The sequence below is a fragment of the Microcaecilia unicolor genome, chromosome 8 (genome assembly GCF_901765095.1).
Source record: "Microcaecilia unicolor chromosome 8, aMicUni1.1, whole genome shotgun sequence".
Classification (NCBI taxonomy): Eukaryota; Metazoa; Chordata; class Amphibia; order Gymnophiona; family Siphonopidae; genus Microcaecilia; species Microcaecilia unicolor.
This window is the reverse complement of record NC_044038.1, coordinates 53,700,543-53,712,966: the sequence shown is the minus strand read 5'-3', so window position 1 is coordinate 53,712,966 and position 12,424 is coordinate 53,700,543. Positions and strand designations below refer to the sequence as shown.

General features: G+C 45.8%; 1 protein-coding gene across 1 annotated transcript in view; it reads right to left on the bottom strand.

Moving 5' to 3' along the window:
- IFT140 (intraflagellar transport 140) overlaps positions 1-12,424 on the bottom strand; it is a 681,938-nt gene that overhangs the window by 509,452 nt on the left and 160,062 nt on the right. Inside the window, exon 8 of the mRNA XM_030212528.1 lies at positions 9,867-9,973. Within this exon, the coding sequence (XP_030068388.1) occupies positions 9,867-9,973 (107 nt within the window). The remainder of the gene's footprint in view (positions 1-9,866; positions 9,974-12,424) is intronic.

Here is a 12,424-nt window from a genome sequence, read left to right as displayed (position 1 = left end):
TCTTTAGTTAGTTCTGGGATTTTCCCTGAACTGGAATATGTGCTGTGCAAATTCTGTGATGATTCAAAAGAGGCAAATCAAATCGCCCTACTCCTCATTTACCGTCATCCGGGAGCTTGGTCCAAGGCAGAACCTCGTGAGATTACTTCCTCTACAATGTCCCAATTTTCTAGGATTATCTTGCTGGGAGACTTAAACTTGCACTTGTAAAATGATGCGGGCACCAATGTCTACAACTTCGAATCATTCCTGAAGGACTGTGAACTAACTATATTCTCCAAGGGTGCAACCATGAAAGAGCCCATACGTTAGACTTCATGACTTCCTATCCTAATAATCTGATCAGTTCATTCAAACCACTTCCAACTGGATTTTACCACTGATATCTGTATGTCAAGCTTAACCAGGCATATGTCCTCCAAACTCATCTCCAACAGAGGTAAAGTCACCAAGGTCACTTTCTGGTCTGAACTAACAGATTCCCTCACTATCTCATCTCCTACTCATGGTTCGATCAAATACCACTGAGTTACCAAGGTGAAAGCCATACTAGATAAAATTGCTCTATTTATCACTAAAAAGATCAAGATGTCCAGAAATTCGCCATGGTTTACAGAGGAACTATCCATCCTAAAAAGGGAATGTTGACGCCTTGAAAAGAAATGGAGAAAGAACAAAGATACTACTGATAAATTCAAATGGAAGTGAGCCTTCCAATGATACAAAAAAAAGGTAGCTAATTCAAAATGTCAGTACTATAGCAGCCTAATAGGTTAAGATGATCTTGACAACAACAAACTTTTCTCCGTAGTTAAAAAAACTACCTTCCACTAATAATGATGAACATTCATAGAAAACATGTCCCACTGCCAAGACCTAGACAATCATTTCACCAATAAGATCCTCCAAATTAGGACTGAACTATCTAAACCTACTCCAACAGAGGAAAATGGTCTAACCCATCGTTCAGCCTCAATCGCTAAACATCCTACAAAACTGACCAAAACTGGGAATCCTTTCAACCACTAACGGCAGAGGATGTAAGATCACTGCTGTTGAAATGCTCCCGAGCCAACTGCTCCCTGGTTCAATTCCTGAAATTTCTTTTTTTTTTTTTTTTTTTTCCAAATTTGTTTTATTATTTTCCATTAGAAACATAACAGTATCCACACTTTATCTTTATACAGAAATTAGAATTCCTCTTTCAACTAACATGTTTCCAACTAGTACCCTCCCTCCCCTATTGTATTCCCTCCTCTTAGGAAGTTTTGTGACCAATTCTCTTTAGACTTGTCCATGTGACACATTGATCTGGGGTGTCCGAGAGGTTAACCATTGTTCATAAGGGTTCCACGTTTTATGGTACTGCGGAATACGGCCAGTGCGTAAAGCTGTCAACTTCGACATCAAATGAATATAGTCCAGTTTCCGCAACACTGACCGCAGTTCCGGAAGTGTAGGTTGCTTCCATGCCGCCGCCAGCACCAATTTGGCGGCCACGAATAGTTGTACGGCAAAGCGGTGTATGGCATTAGGAATTCCTGTAGGTCTAAAATGGAGTAAGCAGTAGTCCATTCTCATCTGGTAGTTCGCTCCTGTAACTTCACCTAGAAACTTCAATATCTCCCCCCAATACTCCTGCGCATGCTTGCATGCCCACCACACATGAGTCATATCCCCCACTACTCCACATTGCCTCCAACACAAAGCTGACCCTGTTTTAAACATTTTAACCAAGCGATGGGGAGTATAGTACCAGCTGTATAATATTTTATGACTGTTTTCGGTTAAGGCACTAGACACCGAGACTGCTAGCAGAGATCTAAGTGCCACTTTCCACTGGGGCTTTGTGTAGGTTTCCCCCATGGCCTTCTCCCACCTTGATAGGTATCGCTCCACTGGGTTAGCATGTAGAAGTAGTGCCCTATATATTCTTGAGATGCTACCCCTTCCTCCTCCCTTCATCATCGCCTCCTCCAATTTAGTTTCTGGTAGCTTTAACTCATCCTGTGCTCTGCGAGCTATAAAATCCTTCACTTGATAATACTGAAAAGCTTGCAGGGGAGAGAGGCCATGCTCCTGGCATAATTCCTGGAATGGCACCGTCTTATCCGTTTCCCACATTTGGCCTAATTCATAGAGCCCCATCTCCTCCCATCGCTGGAAAGCTATATCTTGCTTGCCCGGTCTGAACTGGGGAGCAAAGCGAAGGAACATATGCCTATAATATATTCGCCCCGGGAAAAAATGTCCCCTGATCTTACTCCACGTCAATAGAGGCCAGCGCATCATAGGCGGGCTTCCCTTGATTATTTCTCCTAAATCTTCCCGCGACAACCAGGGGATAGCTCGCAGCGGAAAAGGTCCCATCCATTTTTGCTCCACCCTTGTCCAGGCCTTCCCTGTATCCTGGAGCCATGTAGCTATTACTCTAAGGTGGGCTGCTTGTAAGTAGTGTGTGAAGGAAGGAACTCCCATCCCTCCCCTCTCTTTCGATTGGTACATGACTTCTCTTTTCACCCTCGGGGGTCGTTTTCTCCAGATAAATGAGAATACCTTGTTCTGGAGGCCTCGCAAAAAGCTATCTGGGATGGCTATGGGCAGGGCCATAAAAAGATACAAAATTCTAGGTAATATAACCATCTTAACTGCATTGATCCTCCCACTCCAAGACAGTGTCAATCCCTCCCATCGATGTAGTTCTGTAAAGAGCCTTTTTACCATTTCTGGGAAATTTGATTGGAATAGCTCATCCAAACTCCTCGGAATATTGACTCCCAGATATCTAATATGTCGTGCAGCCCATCGAAATGGGGAAGTAGTCTGCAACTGTGCTTTTTGTGGGGCTGGGATTTTTATATCTAACGCTTCTGACTTGTCTAGGTTAACCTTGAAGCCAGACACTCTCCCATACGACTGGGGCAACTCTTGTATCTTCGGAACTGCGGGTCCTGGCTCCCGTAGCATAAGTAATATGTCATCCGCGAAGAGGAGCGCCCGTGTTTCCAGGCCCCCCACCCGTGGTCCCCTGATATCAGGGTGCGTTCGTATCTGAATAGCCAATGGCTCCATGACTATCGCGAAGAGCAGTGGTGATAGCGCACGGGTCCCCCTATGTAGTTGAAATGGCTTGGAGAGTCTCCCATTTACCCTTATCGATGCTAAGGGTGCCTTATAGATCAGTTTAAGCCAGTGTGTGAATCGCCCGGTGAAACCCATCTTACCTAAGACTGTAAACAGGAAAGGCCAACTCACCCGGTCGAATGCCTTTTCTGCGTCAAGGGATAGCAGGCACATAGAAAGTTTATGTTCCTGTGTGTGATGTATCATGTGGAGGGCCCTGCGGATGTTATCAAAAGTCTGTCTTCCATGTACAAAACCCGTTTGGTCTTCATGAATTAGCGTTGGGAGGTATCTCTGGAGTCTGGTCGCTAAAATTTTTGTAAAGATCTTATAATCTACCCCCAACAAAGAAATCGGCCTGTATGATGCACATAATTGCGGGTCTTTTCCCGGCTTAGGGATAACTGTAATGCTAGCCAAATTCCATGTGGGGGGGAGCTCCTGACTAAATTCAAGCGAGTTGAAGACCCTTAATAACAGTGGAGCCAACACCCCCCCAAACACCTTATAAAATTTGTTGGTGAATCCGTCAGGCCCCGGTGCCTTACCTATAGGAAGCTCTTTGAGAGCCCGCAGGAGCTCCTCTAGCTCAATTGGTTGTGACAGGACTTGGTCTGCACTAACTGCTGGTTTAGGGAGTTCTATGTCAGCAAAATAATTCTCCATTTCCTCTTCCGGTACCTCCTCCCCTGCCATATATAGTGTTTTATAAAAGTCCCCAAATGCCGCCTCAATATACTCGGGATCTACGCGTGCTATCCCTCCCTCATCTTTTAGACTCACCACCACATTCCGGAGTGTAGTTTGTTTAAGTTTATAAGCCAAAAGCCGGCTGGCTTTATTGCCAAATTCAAAGTGGGACTAGCGGACCCGCTGAAGTTTTTCCGCCAAGTCCGCCAGCTCCAACTCATTTATCTGTTTTCGCAGTCTATGAATTTGATCGATAATCTCCACTGCCAGCCTGGGCCCATCTCGGTGAAGTGCGGTCTCCGCTTTCCCTAGTTGTCCCCGCAATTCGGCTTCTTTGGCTCTCTTTGTTCTCCCTATGTGGGTTTTTAATGCTATCAGATGTCCGCGCATGACTGCTTTGAAGCTCTCCCAAAGTACTATAGGAGTCACTTCCCCTGTATCATTGAACTGAATGTATTCCTTGATATGTCGCTCCAGGCTTAGTATGTTAGCGGGCTCTTGGAGCAAAGTGTCATCTAGTCGCCAGCCCCCTTTTTCTCATCGAGTCTTAGGGAGGATTAGTTGTAACAATATGGGGGAGTGATCTGTCCATGTGCGGGGTAGGATTTGCTGTGAGCCTATAAGCCCCTGCATCGCAGCCTCTCCTAGCCAGAAGTCTATCCTCGATGAAGACTGGTGCACTGTCGAAAAATAGGAATAGCTGCGCTTGGTATGGGGTTTGCCTGTCGCCAAAAATCGACCAGGTGCCAGCGCTCAATAAATTCTTGTAGCGCCACCCTATCTCTCTGGCCATATCCTGTGTGTCGTGAAGAGTTGTCTAAATGGGGCTGCAGCGTTAGATTAAAATCCCCTCCTATCAGTAATGAGCCCTCTAAGTGTTTTAAAATTATCTGGTCTAGCTCACAAAAAAAAGATCCCTGATCTGCATTGGGTGCATAAATGTTAACTAATGTATATACCTGCTCTGCTAAGGAAAAAATCACTAAGATGTAACGTCCCCCTTTATCTTTAACAATTTTTTGTATCTTCCAGGGCTTGGCTCCGTTAAATGCTATTAATACCCCTTTATTTTTGACGTTATCCCTATTGGATGCAAAGTATATACCAGGAAATTTCTTATGTTGACACAAATGCTCATGCCTAGGTAGAAGATGCGTTTCCTGTACCAGGGCCACATCCGTCCGAAGGCGGAGTAGCTCCCTGAACAGGAGCTGCCGTTTTCTAGGAATATTCAACCCTCGTGCATTAAGCAGTAGAAAATTTATTTCAGCCATGAATTATCTAAGATAATCATATAAGTTGCTTAAATTAAGTGTCCCCTCCTGTGACTCTCTCCCTTGCTTTCGAGTCATGGTCACTCTCCTCATAGTATTCGCTCTCTCCCTTTTGTTTCCCTCTTCCCTCCCCCCACCCAACCATCCCATCCCTTCTTCTTCCCCTCCCTCCCTCCCCATCTCCCCCCCAAAAATCTATAGCTGCCCACGTTAAGTAACGTGGGTAGTGTAAGGAGAAAGTGGAAGGCGGATGGTGCCTCTCAAGTGCCCCTACAGGGCTCATTATACTAATTAACGATCCTCGACTGACATTTTTTTTTTAACTATAACCCAACAATATTTATACAGTGTCTCATTTTGTATAGCTCTATTAACTTTTGCAAACTATTTCAAACCTTTTTCCTGACTTTACGTCAAGCAGTGTCCTGTGCCCAACAGTCTTTTAGTCATGTCTCTTAGTAGATTGATTAAGGGCAAAGTCAGGTTATCTTAGCAGCCGATTGCTGCCGCTGTAGGCGTGGTGGTCCCTTCCCCGCTCTCTGCCATTTTGGGGGAGCACCCGACCTTCTTTGTGGTGGTTTCAGTGCCTTTAGTGACTCTCCCAAGTTTTCTTCTGGCAAAATCTCCTTGGCCTCCATCAAAGATCGGATTTGTTGCATCTTTCCCTCCTTGTAGAAGATCAGCGCGAAGGGGTGTCTCCATCTGTAGCGGATACCCATCTCTTGTAATCGCTTGGTGACTGGTTTTAAATCCGCTCTGCGCTTTAGAGTGGCTGCCGCCAGATCTTGGTATATTTCTATTTCATACGAATCCCATTTAAAGTTTGGGGTCTGGCGCGCTATGTTTGCCACCTGCTCCTTCAGCTTAGAGTCTTTGAAGCACACAATGATATCTTTGGGCAGATTCGATCGCGGAGTTCCGAGCGCCCTGTGAGCCCGCTCTAGATGAATCTGTGATTGTTCCAGCTGGGTTCCGCTCGTAGCCAGGAGGTCCCGTATTAGCCTCTGGATCGTGTCCTCACAATTTGAGTATGTTGGTGTCTCAGGCAGGCCCCTAAAGCGCAGATTACATCTCCGGCTGCGATTCTCTAAATCCTCCAGTTTGTCCAGGATTTGCTGTTGGGAGGTCTGCAAGTCTCCCACTTGTTGGTCAAGTGTGCTCAGTGTTTCATCGTGGGAATCCAACCGGGTCTCCGTATCCTCTAATCGGGCCCCCAGCTCTCGTATTTCCCCTCTGAGATCTGTGCCTAAAGTTGCCAGATCGCCCCACATGGCCTTCAAAGTCCGCTCTGATTTCTTGTAGCCATTGTTTCCAGTCAGGCCATTGGTCCTCCTCCGAGATTTCTGCTTCCATACCCTCCCTCTGGGGCTCTGCAGTCGATGTGCTTGCCATTTGCTGTTCTTGGGTGTGCGCCGCGGCCACCATTTTGTTCGCCGCTCTTGCTGTCCCCGCACCCGGGAAGGCGAATCGCGAAAGATCCACTTCTGCACTTCGCGTTCAGCACAGCTGTTCGACCCGCTAAAGTGAGCAGTGATGTTTAGCGTTTTTGCGGAGAGTTCCCGCGTTCGTGTCGAGTATTATTTCTGCTTTTTCCCTGTGGGTCACTCGGAGCTCTATCTTCAGGCAGCCATTCCGCTGGTGACGTCACTTCCTCCTCAATTCCTGAAATTTCTACTCAAATCCACCCTTATGGAAGCAGTAAACTGGTTACTCGATCTCAATGAACTATTAAAAACTGGCCCTCTTCCTCCTGATATGGGCAAAATTGTTCTCACTTCGTTGTTGAAGGGATCTGGGCTAGATGTAACACTGGCTGCAAACTACAGTCCAGTGGCAAGCATATCAATTTTTACTAAAGTATTAGAAACCTGCATCAGTAAACAACTCTCTTTATATCTGGAAAAATGTTCTATATTACACTGGTCATAATCTGGCTTCAGATCATCACATAGAACTACTAACGACATATGTCAAACAACAACTATGCAAAGGTGACCAATTCTTCTCCAATTCAATATACCAGCGGCGTTTGATAAGGTTCACCAAACACTGCTACTCAAACTCCAGGACCAGATAGGAATAACAGTGACTGTGATCAAATGGTTCAGTGAATTCCTTTCAAACTGAAGCTATTCTGTCAAGCAAAACAACCAACTTTCCAACTATTCATCTCCTAACTGCGGGATCCCGCAGGGATCTCCTCTCTCACCTAGCCTGTTCAAGCTCTGTATGTCATCCTTTGCCTCAATACACCTGGGTCTTAATGAACTACTATTATCCTATGTGGATGACACCCTGCTTTTCTTATACAACTCAGTCTGTAGTGAATAGCATAACTGTTGTTAGCACCTGGGCTCTTACCAATAAACTGAAATTGAATGCGCAAAAAAACAAGGTCCTGTGGTTACAAATTCAGGGAGCTGAGGTCCCATCATCAGCATTTTTGTCCAATGGTCAAAGCTTTACGGTCGAGTCTGAAACCAGAGTACTAGGGGTCTTGCTTGATTCTTCACTCACCTTCTCTTCCCATATTAACCAGCTATGGAAGAAAATGCTATTCAAATTGGATAGCAATGTCTAGTCAGATCATTTTTTGACCAAAAAGCCTTTGCACTACTAATCCAAATGTTAGTGAAGGAGTTCAAGGAGGACCATCAGTCTCCTACACACTCCACCACACCCTCAATCCAGTTCTTGTCACCTTGTTAAAGAAATCTGATTCATTTGACATGTTTTGCCTTTAGTAATTCATTGGATTGTAGATAGTTGGCTATCCTTTATTTCAACAGAATCTCTATTACCTTTACCACCATCAAGGTAAAGGTTCACCAGTCTGTAGTTTCCCACCTCTTCTCTGTTACTGCCAGCGTTGGGTAGTAATATGTTACCTTTAAAAGTAATAAGTAACTGTAACAACTTCTTTCCTGTAAATACAATAACATAACTAATATATTACTTTTTCTAGTAATAAGGAATATAATTTGCATCACTAGGCCCATTATTGGGGTGTTTTCAGTTTCGGACAAACTTCCTTTGTGAAATTGTTCAAATGTGCAGCATGAGGTAGTAACAAAGATGGTTGTGGCTTCAACATTTAAGCGCTCTATTTGTATCAATTTTTTTGATTTAATAAGAAAGATAATATTTATGCTACGTGCAAGTTATGCCCAGTAAACCACAAACCTGGTTAATGACATTTTCTGTGTATACTTCCAATGGTCTCATGGCCCACAAAGTTCAATGGCAAGCCACAGGTTGCCCACCCCTGATCTACTGACCCCAGCCACCTATATAGTTAAAACCTCCTTGTTCACACCAGATTTAGAGCTAAGTGTTAAAGCTGCTTGTGTGTTGCAGCCTCTCATCTCCCTTCCCATGAACAAGCAAAACTTCTGAATGTAATACAATATTAAAAATGTTACAGTATTGACTAAAGATTTGTCTCTCCCAAAAAATATGTGCATCTCAAAACACTTTTGTACAAAGTGATTTTAAGCACTGACATTTTGTTGCATTGACTACATCTGCATAGATGTTCATGGTGGTATTTTCTGTGTAGCGGATGGGTTATTCTTTTGCACCAGCAGTACACAAGTCTGTCAACCTGCCTTATGCACTGATATGTCCCCATGCCAATATCTGTGGTATCTGGGAATTTGGCTTCCTCCACTTGAAAGAGAGTAGCCTATTGGTTAGAGCAGTAAGCTGAGAAACAGGGGTGCCTAGTTCAAATCCCACTGCAGTTTCTTGTGATCTTGAGCAAGCCACTTAATCCTTCATTGCCTTGGATACAGATTTGTAAGCCTGCCGGGAACAGGAAACACTTACAGCTAAAGGCAAGCTACATTTTGGGTGCAGTAACTGAAAAAAAGGCACAAGGTGAAACCAAAATCCATTTCCTCCGGAGGGAAAATTCTCCTGAACAGCAGCCTGTACTTTTCAAGAAGAACCACTAACGACAAGGTAACACCTCTAACTGTTCTTTTGTTCCCTTGGTGGTGCAGGCAAATCAAATGCTGAATATTTAAGGGCCTCCATTTTGAATCCTGTGTACTGCTTCATTCCAAGTGACAAACTCTTGCACTGAAAACAGTTTATGTAGTCTGGTCCAAAGTACTGAGAACACCTTCTGTGGCTATTTGTGGAGACCTTATTACACCCCCACGTGAGCATTTCTGAAGTCTCCAGGCATATTGGATACCATCCTCACTAAGAAACTCATTTCTAACTGAACTATGAACAGGAAAAGGAACTTTTTTATGGAGAAGAAAGAGGATTCAAAGAGACAGAAAAGAACGCAGTGAAAACAATTTGATGTAAGAGAGAGGTAACTGCAACTGTAAAATAGCTCAGACAAAAATAGACTATAGAAGCTTGTGAGTAAGTGGCTGCATAGGAAGTTCTGCATATGTATAGAAAAGCTTTCTTAGTTTTGCTAAGCTCTCAGAGACCTATCTATGATCGCATCACCTATTGCTTATTCCCCTTCTTAGCAATAACAATTGCATACGGAAGGGGAAGCACATCTAAAGTAGTGTAATAGACAGTATCCTGATTGTGGGAAAAAGAAAGGAAAGAAAAGAAAGTTGCTCACCTTTGATACTGCAGACGGACATAATTTATATTCTTAGGCTAGGAGGGAGAAAAGGTGAAGAAGAAAAGGGAAAGGATTAGGAACAGAAGAGAGGAAAGTACAGGAAGAAAGGAGACAAGAAGACAAAAGGAAAGGGGAAGGAAAATATAAAGAATGAGTGAGATATGCAGAATTAAAAAGCTCACCTTTTGCACTGCAGTATGAGACACAGTTTATACTCTCGCCTGCTTCAAAATTAAGCTGTTCATCCAGAGAGAGCACATAATTTTCATCCCGTTCCAAGTCCCAGAATCTAATCCACAAAAATAAAGAACATATCTAATAATTCTGAAATGGAATTGTTGCATGTCATTCTTAATTGTCCAGTTTTCCTCCATACAGCTTAAGGGATATACAGAAACATCATTCTGCTTGAGGAAGGGACTTTAGTGGTTTCAAAAGGTAAAATTATGTATCATACCTGATAATTTTCTTTCCATTAATCATAGCTGATCAATCCATAGCCTGGTGGGTTGTGTGCATCTACCAGCAGGTGGAGATAGAGAGCAAAGCTTTTGCCTCCCTATATGTGGTCATGTGCTGCGGGAAACTCCTCAGTATGTCGATATCAAAGCTCCATCCACAGGACTCAGCACTTAGAGAATTACACCCACAAAGGGACACTCTGCCCAGCTCACCACCGCCGAAACGGGGGAGGGGAATTAATCCAGCTCATCCCCACACAAGTGGGGGAGGGGAATCCGTCCAGCTCATCCCCGCGGAGCGGGGGAGGGACACCACCCCGCCGATGCGGGGGGATCTGGCTTATCCTGCAACCGCAACCGCGGGAGGAGCTGACTGACCCTAACACCGCCGAAGCGGGAGGGGTACAAAGCTGCCCTACAGCCGCACGAAGCGGGAGGGAGCGCCGGCAGAATTTAGGTCTCAATCCAGCCCCGTAAAACGGAGGGGAGAGGAATGCAGCAGCTCACTGTAACACAAACTCGTCTCAACTCTTGAAGAATCCAATTGAAAAAACTTGAACACGCAGTCCTCCTGAACAGGAACTGAAGACTAAACTTGAACCTGAAATGCAACCAGAATAGAAACAGTACAGATATCTGGGAGGGGCTATGGATTGATCAGCTATGATTAATGGAAAGAAAATTATCAGGTATGATACATAATTTTACCTTCCATATCATCCTGCTGATCAATCCATAGACTGGTGGGATGTACCGAAGCAGTACTCACCCAGGGCGGGACATTGAAATCCTTGACCGCAACACTGAAGCTCCAAACCGGGCCTCCGCCCGAGCAGCCACAGTCAAGCGGTAATGCCTGGAGAAGGTATGGGCCGATGCCCAAGTTGCCGCCTTGCAAATCTCTTCCAAGGAGACGGACCCGGCCTCTGCCATCGAGGCCGCCTGAGCTCTAGTGGAGTGAGCCTTCAGCCAGATAGGCGGCACCTTCCCCGCGGCCACATAAGCCGCTGCAATGGCTTCCTTGACCCATCTTGCCACTGTAGGCTTAGCAGCCTGCAGACCCTTACGAGGACCTGCAAACAGGACAAAGATGATCCGACTTCCGGAAATCATTGGTCACTTCCAAGTATCTGATGATGACTCGTCTCACATCTAGATATTTGAGAGCAGAGTACTCCTCTGGGTAGTCCTCCCTATGAAAGGATGGGAGACAGAGCTGCTGATTCACATGGAAGCGAGAAACAATCTTGGGCAGGAAGGAAGGCACTGTGCGAATAGACACTCTTGCCTCAGTGAACTGCAGAAAAGGCTCTCGACATGATAGGGACTGGAGCTCGGAAACTCTTCTGGCTGAAGTGATAGCCACCAAAAATACTTCTTTCAACGTCAGGTCTTTCAGAGATGCCCTCGACAAGGGTTCAAAAGGCGGCTTCTGCAAGGCTCTTAGCACCAGGTTGAGATTCCACGCAGGCACCACTGAGTGCAGAGGAGGGCGCAGGTGATTAACTTCCTTGAGAAAACGTACCACATCTGGCTGCGAAGCCAGGGAAGCACCCTTCAGGCAGCCCCTGAAGCAAGCCAGAGCCACTACCTGGACTTTAAGGGAACTGAGCGACAGGCCTTTCTCCAGACCTTCTTGCAGGAACGCCAACACTGAAGAGATTGGAGCAGTGAAGGGAGAAAGTGAGCCTGCTTCACACCATGCTGCAAAGGTACGCCAAACCCTGGCGTAAGCAGTAGAAGTAGAGCGCTTCCTCGCTCTCAGCATAGTGGCGATGACCTTGTCTGAGAAGCCCTTCTTCCTCAGATGCTGCCGCTCAATAGCCAGGCCGTAAGACCAAAAGGGGAGGGATCCTCCATCACCACGGGACCCTGATGCAACAGGCCCTGCTCCACTGGCAGTCGCAGAGGGTCGTCCACTGAGAGCCTGATCAAGTCCGCATACCAGGGACGTCTGGGCCAGTCCGGACCCACCAGGATTTATCCGGCCCGGATGCTTTGCCACCCGGTCTAGCACCCTGCCCAACATGGGCCAGGGCGGGAACACATAGAGAAGCTTCTGTGTCGGCCACTGTTGGAGAAGAGCATCTACTCCCAGAGATCGAGGGTCCCGTCCTCTGCTGAAAAAGCGCGGCACTTGGCCGATGATGCCATCAGATCTAGGCTCGGCTGGCCCCAGCACTTCATGATGTCCAAGAACGCCTGAGCCGATAACTGCCACTCTCCGGGATCCAAGGTATGGCGACTGAGAAAGTCCGCCTTGACATTCATGACTCCGG